Below are 20,743 nucleotides of genomic sequence, written 5' to 3' on the forward strand. Positions count from 1 at the left end.
CCCTCTACTCCTCCTACTTATAGCACACACAGTCACACATATATAGGACTTTGGGGATTGTCCTGCGGGGAGGCATGGCGGGGGGTTGAGGATGCCTCCAATGGGGCTCCAGTCCTCCTGTCTTGTCCCCTGCTCGTCCATCCCTCAATCTTAGCTGCATATTAGACACTTAGGATTTGGGGGGCTTGGCTTGGTTGGGACCCACCATGACCTTGATGTCCCCCAATTTTAATCGCATTATTAGTTCCCACAAGCATACATATCTCACTCACGCTACAGTACACACATCAATAGGGACTGGAGGTCGGCTGTAACGGCTGACCTCCTAATTTTAACTACACAGTAGACACTCTGGGGGCCTTGTACACATGCATGGGGGGATTGGGGTTCGGCGCACCCCTCATTGCCTCGTCGGCCGGCGGGGACTGCGGTCTGGTGGCCTGCCAGGCTTTTATTCAGTTATATATATTTTTTTTTTAATGTATTTATTATTTTTATTTTTATTATTTACTTATTTTTATTTTATTTTATTTTTTTAAATTTTTTTAAATCTTATTATTTATTTGTATGTGGCGTCGCGCGGGTCTCACTTCCTGTTGGGTGGGGTCCGTGCCCGTGTGGCCCGACCTTGCGCTGTGGGGTCTCTGTTGGTGACTTGATGTGGTGGCGGCGCGGCCCCCGTGTCTGGTCTGGATGCTGTGTCTCGGTTGTTTGGGCGGTGGTGTGTTTGTGCGGGTTTGGGTTGGGGTGGGGGGCCTTTTGGTGTGGGGGGGGGGGGGGGTGTTGGTGTCTCTTGTTTGCGTGTTGGCGTTCGGGCAGACTGGCGGGCTGGCGCCGGCTGGTCTCCGTGGTCCTGGTGGCGTGTGGTTGCTGGTCGCAGTTTTTTTTGATCGCTTTGATTTGATTGGCTGGTGCTGGCTGTCTGGGGTTATTGCGGCTGCTGTTTCTGCTGCCGTTTGTTTGTGGTGTGGGCGCCCGTGGCTGCTGGGTCTGGCGCAGGGGTGTGGCTGATGTTGTGAATGGTGGCAGCGCGCGCGCGTGATGGCTGTCGGGGCTGACGAACTGTGTATAAGTATGTGTATGTATGTATGTATATATATGTGTATGTGTACATATGTGTATGTATATGTATATATGTGTATGTGTGGGTATGTATACATGTATGTGTATGTATATATGTATGTATGTATGTATGTATATTTCTGGGGGTACGCTCTGGGCCTGCCTGTCAGACGGGGGTCGACGCCTCAGGCTACTGCATCCGAAATGCGTGTCTGGAGCTCCTGGGTCCCGCTGTCCATCCCTTCCGGGTGCCCGTCTTGGTTGGGGCCTGTTGGGCCTAGTCCCTGCGTCTATTGTGGTAGCTTGGTGCTGCAAGATATTCCGAGGTGCTGCGAGTCGGCCAGTTGCTGGGGTAGTGACCTTGTTTGTCAGCATGTCTGTGATCTTCTTTTAATTCTTTTTTTTATTTTTTTATTTTTTTATTTATTTTTTAATATATTTTATTAATATTATTTTTTAATCTTTCCCCTCCCTCAGAGGGGGGGCTCGGCGGGGCGGTTGCTGGTTGTTCCATCTCCATCGTTGGGGTCCCTGCAGGTGGGGTGGGTGGTTCCCGTGGCCCTGTGCCTGGGTGGTCCTGCGGCGGCCGATTTGGGTGGGGTGGCCGGGGGCTGGCCTCGCCGCGCTCTCCGGGGGTGGGGGGTGGGCTCGTGGGGGCCCGGTTGCCGGTGGGGCGGGGGCGGTCTTCCCGTCCGGTTGCGGGGAGTCTCTGGGTCCCTCGGGCGGGGCGTCTCGCCTTTCTGCCCGTGTGGGGTGTGGTCTCTCGCTGGCTTGGGGTCTGGCTGTCCCCTGCTTTTCTCGTGCCCTGTCCTCTGCCGGGTGCGTCTGTCTGCGGCCTGCTGCTGGCCCTTGTGGGCGGTACGGTGGGCCGGGCTCTGGGGTTCCTGTCGCTGGCCGGCTTGGCTGCGTGGGGGCGGTGGTCCCTGGTTCCCTGGGCACCGCGCCTACTGTTTGTGGGTTGGGCTCTCGGGGGTGATGGGGCCGTGCTCTGGCTCCCACGCACTCTGGGAGTCGAATGTATTGTACATGCAAATTCACATATGCTCACATACGTACATAGGTACCTACGCTCCCACATACATACACAAATACAGTACATATTTACCTACCTAAAGTTCGTACATCCACACGCACATTCAATATACAAACATACACATACACATACTGTACATATACATTCACTGTACAAACACATACACATTCTGTACATATACATTCATTGTACAAACACATATACACATTCTGTACATATACAAGTACATATGCATACTTACACTCATGCACATAATCACGTTTCATCAAACATATATTAACGTTGTTGCCCTAGGGTAAACTGGGTGTAACACATGGCACACTGACAAAGCTTAACCTATTGCGACTATAACAATCTACAAGGTTAATGTAGGTTGCTTCTCTTTCTCCCCCTCCATTTTTCTGCATTCTTTCGTATCTCAAGTTATCATTACGTATATGTATTGTTGCATTTAAACAACTGTATTGTTGATAATAAAGGTAAATTATTGGTATTGTTCATTATCAATAGCGCTATTTCTATTGGTATTTGTATTGATCCATTTGTAGTGTAATAATGCTCATTGTCATTTCTGTATTATTTTTTATTTTTCGCTAACTGCTTATTTGCTATTACTTTTACCATCATATTTGTACATGTCGTATTTGCTGATGTTGCTCTATTGTTGTTGTTGTTGTTGTTTGCTGTTGTTGTTTTTGTCTCTCTGTCTAATCCCCCTCTTGTCCCCACAATTTCCCCCTCTGTCTTCTTTTTTTTCTCTTTCTATCCCCTCCTGCTCCGGCCCGGCTGCACTAAATGATAATATAAATACATTTAATAAAGTCAAATACAAATAAGGCAACAAGAGGAGTATCCTACACTTCTCTTTTGTAAAGTAAATCTGAACAGCCGACATGGGCATCAACATCAACTATATGATTTGCCTGAGAAGCTGGACAGGACACAAAAATAAATAAATAAATAAATAAATAAAACAAGCGACATCAGTGTGTAAAGGATATCACCACATAGGCTCAGGAACACTTCAGAAACCCACTGTCAGTAACAACAGTTGGTCGCTACATCTGTAAGTGCAAGTTAAAACTCTCCTATGCAAGGCGAAAGCCGTTTATCAACAACACCCAGAAACGCTGTCAGCTTCGCTGGGCCTGAGCTCATCTAAGATGGATTGATACAAAGTGGAAAAGTGTTCTGTGGTCTGACGAGTCCACATTTGAAATTGTTTTTGGGAAACTGTGGACGTCGTGTCCTCCGGACCAAAGAGGAAAAGAACCATCCGGATTGTTATAGACGCAAAGTTGAAATGCCAGCATCTGTGATGGTATGGGGGTGTATTAGTGCCCAAGACATGGGTAACTTACACATCTGTGAAGGCGCCATTAATGCTGAAAGGTACATACAGGTTTTGGAGCAACATATGTTGTCATCCAAGCAACATTACCATGGACGCCCCTGCTTATTTCAGCAAGACAATGCCAAGCCACGTGTTACATCAACGTGGCTTCATAGTAAAAGAGTGTGGGTACTAGACTGGCCTGCCTGTAGTCCAGACCTGTCTCCCATTGAAAATGTGTAGCGCATTATGAAGCCTAAAATACCACAACGGAGACCCCTGGACTGTTGAACAACTTAAGCTGTACATCAAGCAAGAATGGGAAAGAATTCCACCTGAGAAGCTTAAAAAATGTGTCTCCTCAGTTCCCAAATGTTTACTGAGTGTTGTTAAAAGGAAAGGCCATGTAACACAGTGGTGAACATGCCCTTTCCCAACTACGTTGTCACGTGTTGCAGCCATGAAATTCTAAGTTAATTATTATTTGCAAAAAAAAAAAAAGTTAATGAGTTTGAACATCAAATATCTTGTCTTTGTAGTGCATTCAATTGAATATGGATTGAATATGGATTGAAAAGGCTTTGCAAATCATTGTATTCATTTATATTTACATCTAACAAAATTTCCCAACTCATATGGAAACGGGGTTTGTACAAGTATTTGTTGTCATAATTCATTTCTATTGGGATTATTCTGTTTTCATATGATATTGTAGCAACAGGAGCATTGTGTATCGTTCTGAATAGGAATGTGCCAATTTAATGGTATCGGTCATTTTTCGTGAAAAAATATTGCCGGATAATGCCTTTTAATGCCGGTCACAAACACTGATCCTCTCTGGCTGACAAGCGGCTAACAGCTATTTATTGTGTCTCCATACACTTCTCTTTTAAACTAATAATAATCACCTCCATTACAGCAAATAAACTTAATTTATTAGTATCTCAAGTATCATTATCAATTATTATTATAACTAGATAATGTGACTAAACATGTTATATACCGAGAGCAAGCCAGGAAAAGGTTTGCTAATAGCTAAGCTAACCGCTACGCTAGCGTTAAACGACACCAAACAATAAGTGCTTTGTGAAGTTAGAGAAGTGAAGATAGAACCGTGTTACAGCAGAAAGTAAGCCGCTATTAACAGGAAATTAACAAGTAGATTAAAAAGAGTCAAAAGGGAGGATGATATAACAACTGTTGGTTTGTCAGCACTGTCAAGAGTCTGTACACAACATGTAAGGGAAGGATCGGTTCGACTTCAAAATCGGTGGTGTCGATATTAAAAGGGAACTACACTTTTTTTTTGGAATGTTGCCTATCGTTCAAAATCATTATGAAAGACATGACAAATAATGATAAATGGGTTATACTTGTATAGCGCTTTTCTACCTTCAAGGTACTCAAAGCGCTTTGACAGTATTTCCACATTCACCCATTCACACACACATTCACACACTGATGGCGGGAGCTGCCATGCAAGGCGCTAACCAGCAGCCATCAGGAGCAAGGGGTGAAGTGTCTTGCCCAAGGACACAACAGACAAGACTAGGATGGTAGAAGGTGGGGATTGAACCCCAGTAACCAGCAACCCTCCGATTGCTATGACGACAGATTAATTTTTTTTTTAATGTATTCTAATTATTAGATAAACAGAAATAAAAGTCAATGGGAGAACCACTATTCTGCCCAAAAATCCAATAAATAACTATTGAAATTGCACCAACAATACTCAATTAACATTTCGTGACTTGAATATTAACCAAGTATTAGCGCTAACACAGACAAACTATTTATAGCGGCACCTATGTTTACGTCATCGAGTGGTCTGCTACTTTCTTGTTCCACTGCTCCCTGTAAATTTATTGTAGATCATATATCATGCATCTCACCTAAAAAGTAGATGGCTGGGAATATAATCCGACAAATTGGGACACTTTGATAGCCATTTAGGACCTGAAACTGGTGAGAACAACACAAAGCGTGTTCCCCCCACCCTGTTTCTTTGCGAGTATTATGAGACATGAATTGAATTACCATGAATTGATTAACGTAGACCCCGACTTAAACAAGTTGAAAAACGTATTCGGGTGTTGCCATTTAGTGGTTAATTGTATGGAATATGTACTGTTCTGTACAATCTACTAATAAAAGTTTCAATCAATCAATCAAAAAACATTATTCATCTAAATGGGAATATATGAACATCCCAGCAGTCAGCATACTAATGCAAGCAAGCAGATCTTGCATGGTAAGTGATGTTTTAATATGTTTGTTGGCTCTCATAAAGTCTGCAGTGAGCAGAAATCAGTGATGGGAAAAAAAAAATGTTATCATGTGTTTTTGAAATGAATGTGCCGCGTATGCTTAAAATGATCAAAATACGTAAATATTAAATGTTATTATAAATGTGCCCATTACTACATTGCATATGTACTTACATCATGTAAATAAAACCCTAATGGAGGTTATTGGGTGTTTTTTTAAGGTGACTATCTTCATCGATTGCCACAACATAATAATAGAAAGAAAAAAAAATTGTTATTTTATTTCTTTTAAATGTGATGTCGTGAAGCTGCAATATTTGAAGCATGATGTAGCGATGGACTGTAGCAAAAAAACATGGTAGACTGGGGCTTGTTGAGCTGTTTGACATAGAAGTGGGGCCAACTCAAGTGAGTTTCACTGTATTTAGTGTTCAATTAGTACTGACACCCAATACTCACAATGCATCCACTGCAGTAAAGCAACATCAGAATGTCACATGGACTAAATAACAATGGAAATGGGTAACTACAGTATTAGAGATATAATGGTATCAACTCTCACGGTACGATATCACGGTAATAAAGGGGAACAGCACTTTTTTTGGAAATTTGCCTATCATTCACAATCATTGTGAGAGACAAGAACGCACTTCTTTTTTTTATTTTAAAGATGATTAAAAAAAACTTGCAAGATGCGGCTACCGGTAATTGGAGTCACCTTTGTCGCCTCTAAAACAATTTCAAAATCCTCCATCATTGTTTTATATACACACTGCAAGTCTATATACTGTATAATGTAGTAACAGACAGGTTCATAACAATATGTAATATGTACAATATTTACCATATTTTGGTCATTTTAAGCAATACCGGGACTTCTTTTCCCGGCGCATTTATTTCTATTTCTATAGCAGCACACTTCCGACAATTAACAAGTGTTGTTCCTACTCCCGGAAACAAACTCGAGTGTGTTGTAATTGTGGGAGACTTGGTAACAGACAACGAAGACGACTATTTTTGGACAAATGAGAATTCACAACCGTATCTTTCTAAAGCTGTATATTCGAAGCATGAGCTGCTGCTTATAGAAGCGAGTACAAAGAAGGAGGTGAAACGCTGGAGCAGACGGAACCCAAGAGAGTGAGGTCGGTGTGACATGGTCACGATGCAAATGTGGAACTTTGAGCCAAGCAATGTTGAATTAATGGTATTCTTACCCAAATCAAATGGAAATGTCCCCGGCCAGCTGGGCCAAACGGACAACTGTCCATTGACTATAGTATTGTTCATGATACATGCAAAACATCTCCGTAAACTGCAGTGCATACGCTGCCGAGCTACCAGTGTACAAACAAAACATGAAATATGGGCTAATACTGTAATATAATTGTTCATGTTTTTAGTCAGTACAGATTGTTCTATCGAATTTTGTTGGTTTATTACAAATACAAACGCGATTCAGGTGCTGAGTTAGAAGCTAGCTTATCTCTTTCCGTAGCTCACTCTCGGCTAATACCGTAACACGCCGATGTGTTAGTGCGCTAGAAAAAAAGAGTACCTCCGTGTTCACTCTTACAATAACAATGTTGCTACAGCTTGATTATTTTACAGGTTATGAAACACAAATGAAGTATTGTGGTGGTTTTTGAATGCATTTTAAAGTGATTTCGAGGTAGAATTGATTGCTCCCATTGGCTGCATTGCTAGTCACCGAGAACAAGCAGATTTTTTAATGTTAAAAAAAAAAAAAACATTTTGGCTTCTTGTCGGTCATAAGGATTGTGAACGATAGGCAAAATTCCAAAAGAGTAGAGTTCCCCTTTAAGGCCACAGTACCATATTATTGTGGTATATGTCCAAAAAGAAAAAAGCTCGGCAAAAATCCCACAGTATGTAAATTGAAGTGGCATGAATGTTTAGGATAAACACCCACACTGTATTTGAACACAAACATATAGCTAAAATGTTCTATAGTTCTAATCATATTTTTTACTACAAATAAGTATGTTTAAGTGCAATTAATTGTGCCGGAACATCTACTGTTTCAAGCAAATATTTAAAAGAATAACTTACAGTTGATGTATTTAAAGTAAGAATGTAAACATCAAGTGTAAAACAATAATGTACAGTTTAGTGTCTTTCAACTTTTACATTATGGGAAGCCGTGTCCGCTACAGTGGACATTTTTTATATCGGTCTGGAAAATGTTGTTTCTCAGACAATTTTACTAACAATATAACTTTTGATAATGTAAATACCTCACAAACTGATGTTTGGTTTCGCTGGCTTTAAATATATTTTCTCTGTGATGATTTATGAGATGGCGAGTTGTCCAGAGTGTACGCAGCATTCCGCCCGAGTACAGCTGGAATAGGCTCCAGCAAAAAACTACGCTGACAAAGATTTAATTTTATACGGCATCACGTCACAGTATTATTGTGATGATTTTGATACCCAAATACAGCGTTATGTATAAAACCATTACACCACTCATAATTATTGAAGGAGTCTTCTTTAGAGGGATTTTTCCTTGCTTGTGTCACCAAGTTCTTGCTCATGTGGGGTTCAGTTGGTTTTCTTTCAAGTTTGAGGATCATCATCCATATTTAAAGTGCCTTGAGATACTGTAAATAAATGAGCTGTATAAATAAATAGGACTTGACTGGAGGAACTAATTGATTGATTTTGTACTAATACTTGAATGTGATTAGAGAATCTAGTCCGTATATGTTCTGAACACCTGTCTCCATGTCAGTGTTGTATTGAGCAGAATGAAGCTGCACTGATGAGTTGTGCCGTAAAGTGAAATTCCAATAGTTGATGTCAAGGCAACTGTTGTGGCTGAATCAACAGCACTTCCCCTGGTTGAAGACAAATGGTGCACCCCATGTCTTCACATTTCTTAGCAAAGATTTTGACTAAAAGCTGTTTGACATGAAAAAAAGTGCAAAAAGTAGCGCTTTACACATTAACTTCAAATGTTTTGAGTTCTTCCTTGTTAAGTCAGTTTTATTATTATAGCATTAATTCAACATTAAAATATATCTCCAAGCACTTTTAATATGCAACAGATACATATGTTCCTCATACATTAAAGAAAACACACAGAAAAAAATTCCTTGTTAGAAGAATCTGCATTTCTTCTGTATTTTACAAGCTAAAATGTGTCTTGCTGGAGGCCAATGGCTCTGTTGTTATAATTAGTGATCACCTCCAAAAGCGCTGTGAAAACCATCTCATAACAATCAGAGTGTTTGTTTACTAGAGGGTGATCGTACGTCAATAGAGTATTCACACTACATGTCAAGTCTTGACAGCATGTATGAAAGTGTGTGTGCTGCATTCTGCCTCTCAGCACCTTAATAAGACAGCATTCTCAACATACCATCTGCAATGAAGTCCCAATGAAGGGAGCTTGTGGCCGTCTGCCAGCCCCCCTTTCTGCACTGCAATCTGCCCATGTGATGGAAGGACTATGCAGAGACACAAAGCCACCAAAATGCCGCATATTCCACTGCGCGTGTGTGTGTGTGTGTGGTCTGTAGCAGACACACACACACACGCACACATACATACACATACACACTACACTACCCTCCAAGGGACATTGGCATAATGAAAATCCAAGAAGAAGCACTGTGGGGATTTCACACACAACTTTTCTTTGGGGAAGGGATAAAAGCCAGTAAGCCATAACTGGTTGAGTAGATTCGTGTTGGTTTAATCTAATAAGGCTGATATGACTGGCAGAGCAAACTCAAAGCAAACACAGTAGGGAGAATAGTTTTGTTGCTACTGGGTCAATGAATGTTCATGCGAGATAGACTTGAGTTCATCTCTCAGAACAGGAAGCATGGCTTAAGTGGAAGCTGGCACTTTGCAGATCCTAATGACAGAGTCACATGAGAGCAAGTTCAATCACAAGACTTCCATCACCCATTTAGGTCCTCGACCATCGCCTTTGTTTTTATTGGCAGTCATTGTCCAACGATAGTAGCAGAGCAATCCATTATCACAGAATAAAGCTAGCAATGGCTCAGTCAGTGCGTATGATGTCAGTAACTTTTAAGATTTTAAGATATTTAGCATGGCTGATTCCTTATGTAAGCTAATGAAAAATTCCAAACATAAGATTTGAACACTTTGTCATTCAATTGAGCTCAGTTCAGCTAAGTACCAATGACCGAACGTGTTTTGCTTTCTCTATGGATTTTTTTAATTGCATTCCTACTGCAGGAAACTCACTCGATGCCACTGTTCTCTCCCATACATTCATATACTAAAAAATTTGGGGAATGTTTTTTTTCATGTTTCACTAAACATTGTCTGCAGTATTTGTTTTAAAATTAGAGTTTGAGGTTTGAGCTACCCTTGCTAGTCAGCACACGAGCACACACACAGTGCCGTGCAGCAGACTGGCCTGGTAGTACAAAGTTGGTGCTCAATATTCGTTTCCACAGAGTTTGGTCACTATATGCCGTAAGTAGAAATGCATTTGCAGTTCTATGTAAATTGTCTTGCTTAAAATCCCATTTGTTAAACGTTTGTACAAGTTGAAAAAACAACTGCAATGCTATTCTCAGGGCATTCAATCGATCGCAACTAGACTGTTTGGTTTGTCTTAGAAGATGTTTTGCCTCTCTAAGTAGGCTTCATCAGTTCATGCTAATAGACTTAAATTGGTCAGATCGAGTCTTAGAATTAGATTGGTCAGATCTAAGAGATTGGTCAGAATTAGATCTGACCAATCTTAGTCTATCCATAAGTATGAACTGATGAAGCCTACTTGATGAGAGGCGAAACACCTTCTAAAACTAACCAAACAGTCCAGTTGCGATCGATTGACTGCCCTGAGAATACAATCACCTGGATGAATGAGAACATTCACAGACAAACGGGATGTTAATTTTTGTTAGCCTGTCAATGAGGACGTCTTTTGTATGTTAGCATTAAGCTAGCGGCATAAGACCAAACCTTTACCCTGTATGGTTGGATTGCTTTTTTCAGTTCATACCAAGCTGTATTGTCCCTACATATATGTGCACTTAATGTGTATATTAATGTATTATGCTTTCTTGTCTTAGATTTACAGTAACTTCATTGTGGACACAGTCAACAAACAACTTTTTTTTTTTTTATGTTATTCATCTCTAATTGAAAAGACTGTTTACCTATCTGCCAAACTAAATTCCAACATTCAGGCAGGGCAGAATGATGCATGTAAATTAACCATAGGTGTACAAAGTGCAACAGCAATTTAAAAACACAGTAAAGAAAAATTATTTTGATACTCATTACACAGATTTGTCTTTAAATATATGTGAAACATTGTTTAGTTGTTTTTTTTCAAACACACACACATGTGATATGAATAAATTAATTATAAGATCCCCTGTGACTATCAGTTGGCTTCCAGATGGACATTAACTATTAACTTAATTCAATAATTATACCCACTTGACATCCAATAACCCTGGAAGGGGTGTCCCTACATCTGCAGTCCCTTATCATGGTTTCTTCTTTTTCCCCATTCGGGGTCTTTTGAGTTTTTCCTTGCCTGAATGTGGGTTTAGATCAAGGGATGTCAAAGCTTTGTGAGACACTTGTGATTAAGGCCTATATGTTTTGTTTTTGCTTTGTTATTGTCAATAGTACTCTGTGTGTGTGCGTGTTTGTAGGTTTTCTTCTCTTTTTTTTTTTTTTTTTTGCACAGCACTTTCTGTTTGCCACTTGCCTGTGTATGAAAAGTGCTATATAAATAAAGATTGATTTGATTTTATATATAAAATACATTTTGATTGATTGACATTATTTAGTCACACACCCTTGACCACAACCCCACCGCCACAAATTAGTTGCCGATCAGTGGGAAACTGTTGTGGTTATCTTTGTTTTTGCTGCAAAATTGTTCGAGGCACATCTGCGACTTTAAAACTGAGTAAAGAGTGGTTTGTTATATGGACAAATTCGACTTTTTACGACACTTGCAATGCCTGGACTGGTAACAAAGGGGCAATGATGTTAAAGGTTTGATTCTTTCTGTTCTATCCAAATGGGTAGTAAAATGTATGAGAGGAAAATAAATTGTAGGTCACAAGTCCTGGGAAATACTGTGTTAGATTGACCCTTTAGGTTCCAGTGTACTGATTGCGTCTTGAACAACTATTTGCTTAGGTGGATCCTATTAACTTTGCAAGAAGGTAAACACTTTGTTTAACTTCACTTTGTTGTAAATTTTACAGTCCAGTTAAAGTATTCATGGGCACAGAAGTCCATGATTCAGCTTGACAATACCTATTAAAAAAGTTAATGATAACATACCATAAAAACACAAGGGTACTCACAGTTCCAATCAAAAAGAGACAGTGAGGGCATGATGAATGGGGAGGGGATGTGTGTAAGCATGTATGCAGGCCCGGGCTGTGAACCCTTGGTGTTCCACCACAAACCAACTCAGCATTTCTCATAGACAAAAACTCCTCAGGCATGCAGGCCCCTTTAGAGGAGGAGGAATTTCACCCGGCAAGCCTTTTTATTTATTCTCTTTGAGGCCTGTTTGTCCCCAACTGTTTGGCTATTCACTGTTCTTGTTTGGCTATTTACTGTTCTCTGCTGAACACCTCCAAAAAGGGAAGGCGACACAATCCAGAGAGACATGAATGGATGCGGACACAGTCTTGTTTAGGGTACTTACTCGTAGTGTTGCCTTGCATCTGAATGATACATTTTGAATCCTTGCTCGTCTCCCTGGAGTTGAAGGGTCGAACTCGGACGGCGACTTTTACCGAAGCCCCGGACATGTTTGCAGTTTTCGGGCAACCTCCCGGTGAATTGTGGCGTATGTCCCCCCTAAAGATAAGGAAAAAAATCACTTAAAATACCAAAAGGCATGACAGTAACACACAACAAAAAAGCATTCTACCATTTGCATTTGCAGTAAATAGAATAATAACGATGCCATTGTGTAAATCTATCTTGACTTTTCATAGCTGAGTTAATGTTGTGCTTGTTTAGACAGCAAACTAGTTGAGAATGAATCAACAGCACCTCTGATTTTGACAGTCAAGCGGTAAATTCCAATTTTCCACAACTGCCTCGAGATGTGATTAATCAACAATAAACTTTCATTTTTGTTGTGGAAAAAAATTACAAAAAAACATGCCCACATTAAGAAAAAACATCTGAACTTTACATGAGCTAACATTTGGGTGACAGAGGCAAGGAAAAAATCCTTTAAATCATAACGGTTTAAAACAGTCTTTATTTTATGAATATTATTAAAATGATTACACTATTACTATTAATATTAGTATGAATAAAAACATTTCATTTAGGCTGAATAAGAATACAGTTGCACCTGCCTCGTCATGCGCGTACATTAAAAAAAAAAATGTGATTAGGGTTGCAGTTTATTTTAGTAATTGAGAAGTCTATCGATTAGTTAGTTTAATTAACCGAACAATAGGTTAAATCACACTTTATAGCCTTAATGCGTACAAAAATGTTAATGAACAAAAAACGATCTGCTTGCCAAAACAATAATGCACATCATCAACATTGAAATTGCACTTTTAACATGTGTGCATTATTACAATATTTAAAAAGTAAAAACCGCCGTTGTTTGCCAGCACACAAATCACAGCACCCACACATCGCCGCTCTCATGTGTGCTCTATTGCAGCAGCAGTGCGGAAAATATGTCCATACATTTAAAGTTCCGGGCACTCCAGGTGGTCCGGATTTAATCCATGTTTATGATTTAAACTACTTAGGCAACAGAATATGAATTGAATCTTTTTTCTATCAAGTTAATCAATTTAATCGGTTAATTGTTGCAAACCATAGAGCGATGGTGGTTGTTATATTTCCTGTTGAATGCTTTTCATAACGTTCCATTATCCTTTTCCTGCACGTGTGACTTTTCTGCTTGCCATAGCCTTCTTTTTTTTTTTCTAATAAATGCACATCATCGGCATTGGAATTGCACTTTTAACACGAGTGCATTAATAAAAAGTTAAGAAAAAAAATTATCCGGTGTTTGCCGTCACATACCACCGCTTCCTTATGTGCTCTATTGCAGCGCCCGTGCGGAAACTATATCTGCGTATTTAAGGTTCCATGCGTTCGGATTTTATCCAATTTTATGAGTAACACTAAATAAAATAATGAATTAAAGCAACTAAAGAGGTAACGATTAGAACATTTCATATCATGTTTATTGTAACCCCAATTATCAGTGTCACAGCATTGTTGAATGTGCTTAAAAAGTACTTCTAAACACACTGAAATCTTTTAGACAAGCTTTATCTAAAAAATAAAACAGACACAATATGTATCTTTGTATTCACCACTCTGTGCACAATTGAATAAGTTGCTCAAACAGCAATGTGATTAAATAAGTTTAGATTGGGGTGTGATGTTAATATGTTTTGAATTCATGTTAGCATTTAAGCTAGCTGGCAATTAGCGTGCTAGTTGCCAGCTAGTGATTAGCAGCGTTAGCTGCCAGCTAATGATTAGTAGCGCTAGCTGACAGTTAGCGATTAACGCCGCTAACTGTCTTCTACATCAGTTAATTATTTTGATAGAATTACGGTTCTCAATCATGGTTTTACGATCATTTTATTTGAAACTGTAATACTAACCGTCAGGAGTTTTGCCGTGGTTTATAAATAACACCAGTAATTGTTACATCCCCAGAAGCAACAGAATATAAATCAAAGCTTTTCCTTAAAATGGAATTAATCTGGTTTTCCGATTAATTTTTGCAACATAAAATTGTCCTCGCTATCGAATTTAGCTTGGCAAGGAAAAGGATCAACTCTGTAACGTTGTCTAATGACTTTCTGTAATACTATTCAAAAGATCGCTAAGATTTGAATACCCCAAATGTCATACAGTTAAAAAGATGTCTTGAGATCCCAAAATTAAATTTTTGCACATTTTTTAACCATAATCATATGAAGCAATATTATGCCATAATATCATAAAACAAGACCACTTTGCAAAGTATCTAAAGTGCGGCCCGGGGGCCATTTGCGGCCGGTAGCTGAATTTTTAACAGCACAATCATTAGCATTCTAATATAAGCATTCTAGCTTTTTGGCAAATTTTGTACAACTCAGCGTCAAATATTTTGTTACTTGACGACTGATACGTTCGCATGTTAACGTTTGTTTGTTTAGCTATTGTTGTAGGTATACACCTTAGTCATTTTTGGTGTTTAATGTATTTTAAAGTAAACAGGCTTTGCATTTTAAACACATTTTTCAGATACACACCTCAGAGGAATATATTTTGGTACTTGATGCATGTTAAAGTTAGCCTTTTAGCATGCTAGATTCTTTTTTAGCTAATTTAACAGGCATGCACCTCAGTATCATGTTTTTACCATGAATTGATTAACGTAGACCCCAAGTTGAAAAACTTATTCGGGTGTTACCAATTAGTGGTCAATTGTACGGAATATGTACTGTACTGTGCATTCTACTAATAAAAGTTTCAATCAATCAATCAATGTATTGCGGTATTTCACTCATGCTAACTGTAAGCATGCCGTTGTTAGCATCGTACTGTAAGCATGCTAGGTTTTTTATCTAATTTTGCTCATTATATTTGTTACTTGACGCTATCTGGTCAGCGTGCTAACTGTTAGCATTTAAGTTTGATTGATTGAAACTTTTATTAGTAGATTGCACAGTACAGTACATATTCCGTACAATTGACCACTAAATGGTAACACTCGAATAAGTTTTTCAACTTGTTTAAGTCGGGGTCCACGTTAATCAATGCATGGTACAAATATATACTATCAGCATAATACAGTCATCACACAAGTTAATCATCAGAGTAGGCCTGCAACAACTAATCGATTAAATCGATTAAAATCGATTATAAAAATAGTTGGCGATTAATTTGGTCATCGATTCGTTGGATCTGTGCTATGCGCATGCGCAGAGGCTACTTTTTTATTTATTTATTTTTTTAATATATGTATATATATATATATATATATATATATATATATATATTTTTTTTTTTTTTTTTTTTTTTTTTTTTAATAAACTGCAACATTTACAAACAGCTGAGAAACAATAATCAAAATAAGTATGGTGCCAATTAGAGATGTCCGATAATACCGGCCTGCCGATATTATCGGCCGATAAATGCTTTAAAATGTAATATCGGAAATTATCGGTATGGTTGTTTTTTTTTTATTATCGGTATCGTTTTTGTTTTTTTGTTTTTTTATCAAATCAACATAAAAAACACAGGATACACTTACAATTAGTGCACCCACCCAAAAAAACTCCCTCCCCCATTTACACTCATTCACACAAAAGGGTTGTTTCTTTCTGTTATTAATATTCTGGTTCCTACATTATATATCAATATAAATCAATACAGTCTGCAAGGGATACAGTCCGTAACCTTTAACAATTAATTTTACTCATTTTCATTAATTACTAGTTTCTATGTAACTGTTTTTATATTGTTTTACTTTCTTTTTTATTCAAGGAAATGTTTTTAATTTATTTATCTTATTTTATTTTATTATTATTTAGCCATACCTGGTTGTCCAAATTAGGCATAATAATGTGTTAATTCCATTACTGTATATATCGGTATCGGTTGATATCAGTATCGGTAATTAAAGAGTTGGACAATATTGGAATATCGGATATCGGCAAAAAGCCATTATTGGACATCCCTAGTGCCAATATAGTGCCAGTATGCTGGGGTTTTTTCTTCTTCAATAAAATACTGGAAAGGATAGAAATGTAGTTTGTCTCTTTTATCCGATTATTAATCGATTAATTGAAGTAATAATTGACAGATTAATCGATTATCAAATTAGTTGTTAGTTGCAGCCCTACATCAGAGTATATACATTGAATTATTTACATTATTTACATTATTTACAATACGGGGGTGGGATGTGGAGGAGGTTGGGGCGTGGGGGGTAGGTTTGGTTGATATCAGCACTTTTTGATTGATTGATTGAATTGAAACGTATTAGTAGATTGCACAGTTCAGTACATATTCCGACCACTAAATGGTAACACCCGAATAAGTTTTTCAACTTGTTTAAGTCGGGGTCCACTTAATCAATTCATGGTAAAACTTCAGTCATCAACAATTATATCATCTGAGAAATGGACATTGAAACAGTGTAAGTCTGAATTTGTAAGATATGTACAGTGAGCAGTGACTTAGGCTCTTCAAAATTTCCATGAAATTTCTAACAAAATTGCATTTTCTAGTTTTTGGAGAGAGAAAAAACCTATAACGAAATGGTTTTAAAAGTGAAAACTACCAAAATGGCCCTGCATCCTTAGATTTGTCAGTCTGTGGCTCTCAGTGGAAACATTTTGGGCACCCCAGTTATTTAGTATATTTTTTGTAGAACCTTGCAGTCAGCCATACATGCTGAAGCATACGCCCATGAAATTCTATCTGGCCGAGTTCGCTTGGAGCTACGGTGGGACGACAGCGAGCCAGCAAGCCATCCCCCGCATTTTTGGATTTGTCAACATAAAAATGTGTAAACATTTCTTGCATTTTGTCCAAACAAGAGAACAGATGTTGGGAAGTAGGTTAATCCTCTACTGCTGTATGTTGTGGAATAGTGCTAGGACGCAAGTTGCGTGCTTATTTTTGCCACGGCCGCACTGTCCCCAACGAACCCTGCATGGGCGACTAAAGTCAATAACAAAACATGGAAAATAACACTCCACGTAAATGACATGACATTGTTATATTAATCGATACTGATAACGCTAATCGGTGCATCGTGACCGACTGAGACTTCAGCATCGTACGAAACTCTACCCACATCCGGTGGAGGAAACAGCGAAAAAAAAAGCAACTTATTTCCGATGTATTTTTACGAGGGTTAAACGTTTTGTTAACTATTTAGGATTTTAATTGGTATATTAGGAGTGGCTAACGGTCCGGAGACATCCGCCCGTCTTGGACGAGCTAAAGCAGGCTAACGCTTCACGTGCCAAACGAGCAACAAAAGCCTGGTATTAATTTGTAATAACTACCTTGGTTTGGTGGTGACATTTAAACATATACATCGATCACTTTGACTGTCTTCGCTTACCTTAGAAGCGTCTCAGTTCAGCAGCGCCAACACCATAGGACAGCGGCGACTGTTTAGCTAGCGGGCGTCAAACGTGTTGTTTTTCTATCAAAATGCGCAAGCAGGAAAACTGTCGTAAAGTCCACTTGCGTAGAAAAAGCCCATTATAGCGGTATCCTGCGCCGGGAACTCTCGACCAAGGCCTCCTTGTCGGGCCTTGTTTTCCCGTAATGCCTTAAAAACGGGGACGTCTATCTATTCTGCAGCGAAGCGGAGAGGGAGACTTGATAAAACTGCCTTGATTTACCGAGATTACGTCAACTCCCTGGCGAGGGCGTTGATTGACAGCAACTTTAGCCAATCAGAGAAGGCACTTAGATGACGAATGGGGAAATGATCAAATAGGGGTCCAGTGTTGCGGAAGAGGCGTGTTCGCCCCCTCCTTGCTGTGACGTTACACTGCAGGATTTCTTCCCATCATCCCCAGTCACGGTATGCATCCGCAAAGAGCTCCGTCTACCGAGCAGTAGGTAAATAAGTACAAGTAAATCGTGTAAAGTCGTATGATTGCACCCAAGACTACGTATCACATAATGTAATAACTTACATATAGTTCTTATAGCTAGAGGTGGTCATAACTTGGAAGGAAGAAAGTCGTGAGGATCTGTACTGAGATCCATCCATCCATCTTCTTCCGCTTATCCGAGGTCGGATCGCGGGGGCAGCAGCCTAAGCAGGGAAGCCCAGACTTCCCTCTCCCCAGCCACTTCGTCCAGCTCTTCTCGGGGGATCCCGAGGCGTTCTGTACTGAGATAATAATAATAATAAAAATAATACATTTTATTTATAAGGCGCCTTTCTGGGCACTCAAGGACACCGTACAAAATCAAAACAATAAAATCAAATTGGATAAAAACAACAATACCAACAACAGAGATAGAGAAGAAAAGATGATTACAATGAATAAGCAGTCAGGAATAGGTGTGTTTTGAGTCTTGATTTGAAGAGGGATATTGAGTCTAAGTTCCAAAGATGTGGGGCAGAGCGTCTGAAAGCTCGGTCACCCATGGTGGACAGTTTAAATAAAGGGACAGTGAGATGGATGCACTTGTTACTTTCAAAAAAACAAACAAAATTATGGCTAGTAGAGCAATAATCGTGTTCCCATGTTTAGTTTTTACTCATTTTTACTAATTGGTTTTTATCTAGTCTGCACTTTGTCTGTGTTATTATTATTATTGGCTTTTATCTAGTTTGCACTTTGTCTGTATTATTACTATTATCATTATTATCGACTCATTCTATTTTTTATTTTCCTATTTTAATGATGTTGGATCTGGGGCAGCACGGTGGAAGAAGGGTTAGTGCGTCTGCCTCACAATACTAAGGTCCTGAGTAGTCGTGAGTTCAATCCCGGCCTCGGGATCTTTCTGTGTGGAGTTTGCATGTTCTCCCCGTGACTGCGTGGGTTCCCTCCGGGTACTTCGGCTTCCTCCCACCTCCAAAGACATGCACCTGGGGATAGGTTGATTGGCAACACTAAATGGGCCCTAGTGCATACTTGCCAACCCTCCCGAATTTTCCGGGAGACTCCCGAAATTCAGCGCCTCTCCCGAAAACCTCCTGGGACAAGTATTCTCCCGAAAATCTCCCGATTTTCAGCCGGAGCTGGAAGCCACGCCCCCTCCAGTTCCATAGGACCTGAGTGAGGACAGCCTTTTTTCATGACGGGAGGACAACAGGGTGACAAGAACTAAATCATCCAGACTAGAGATAAATTGTATTATTATGTTTATCTTACCTAAAAATAAATATATTTATTAATTAAAATAAAAAATACATTTTTACTATATTTTGCTAAAAACATAAAAATTAATTCAGTAAAGAATCTGGGTATTATCTTCGACCCAACTCTCTCGTTTGAATCACACATTAAGAGTGTTACTAAAACGGCCTTCTTTCATCTCCGTAATATCGCTAAAATTCGTTCTATTTTATCCACTAGCGACGCTGAGATCATTATTCATGCGTTCGTTACGTCTCGTCTCGACTACTGTAACGTATTATTTTCGGGTCTCCCTATGTCTAGCATTAAAAAATTACAGTTGGTACAAAATGCGGCTGCTAGACTTTTGACAAGAACAAGAAAGTGTGATCATATTACGCCTATACTGGCTAACCTGCACTGGCTTCCTGTGCACTTAAGATGTGACTTTAAGGTTTTACTACTTACGTATAAAATACTACACGGTCTAGCTCCGTCCTATCTTGTCGATTGCATTGTACCATATGTCCCGGCAAGAAATCTGCGTTCAAAGAACTCCGGCTTATTAGTGATTCCCAGAGCCCAAAAAAAGTCTGCGGGCTATAGAGCGTTTTCTATTCGGGCTCCAGTACTATGGAATGCCCTCCCGGTAACAATTAGAGATGCTACCTCAGTAGAAGCATTTAAGTCCCATCTTAAAACTCATTTGTATACTCTAGCCTTTAAATAGCCCCCCTGTTAGACCAGTTGATCTGCCGTTTCTTTTCTTTTCTCCTCTGCTCCCCTTTTCCTTGAGGGGGGGGGGGGGGGGCACAGGTCCGGTGGCCATGGATGAAGTGCTGGCTGTCCAGAGTCGGGACCCGGGGTGGACCGCTCGCCTGTGCATCGGCTGGGAACATCTCTGCGCTGCTGACCCGTCTCCGCTCGGGATGGTGTCCTGCTGGCCCCACTATGGACTGGACTCTTACTATTATGTTGGATCCACTATGGACTGGACTCTCACAATATTATGTCAGACCCACTCGACATCCATTGCTTTCGGTCTCCCCTAGAGGGGGGGGGGGGGTTACCCACATATGCGGTCCTCTCCAAGGTTTCTCATAGTCATTCACATCGACATCCCACTGGGGTGAGTTTTTCCTTGCCCGTATGTGGGCTTTGTACCGAGGATGTCGTTGTGGCTTGTGCAGCCCTT

General features: G+C 39.7%; 1 protein-coding gene across 13 annotated transcripts in view; it reads right to left on the bottom strand.

The window, feature by feature from the left end:
* kif1b (kinesin family member 1B) overlaps window positions 1–18,071 on the bottom strand; it is a 106,927-nt gene extending 88,856 nt beyond the window's left edge. For 6 of the 13 annotated variants that reach the window (XM_061976656.1, XM_061976631.1, XM_061976640.1 and 3 more), the window contains exons 1-2: window positions 17,805–18,066; window positions 12,390–12,544 (exon numbers count right to left, since the gene is read on the bottom strand). In XM_061976656.1, coding sequence (XP_061832640.1) covers window positions 12,390–12,495 — 106 coding nt within the window. In that variant the 5' untranslated portion in view covers window positions 12,496–12,544; window positions 17,805–18,066. Of the gene's footprint in view, window positions 1–12,389; window positions 12,545–17,804 lie in introns of all 13 variants that reach the window. The other 7 variants (XM_061976701.1, XM_061976682.1, XM_061976673.1 and 4 more) reach the window with 2 other exon arrangements.
* Between the last annotated feature and the right edge of the window lie 2,672 nt (window positions 18,072–20,743).

This window comes from Nerophis lumbriciformis, linkage group LG01, assembly GCF_033978685.3.
Source record: "Nerophis lumbriciformis linkage group LG01, RoL_Nlum_v2.1, whole genome shotgun sequence".
NCBI classification, from domain to species: Eukaryota; Metazoa; Chordata; class Actinopteri; order Syngnathiformes; family Syngnathidae; genus Nerophis; species Nerophis lumbriciformis.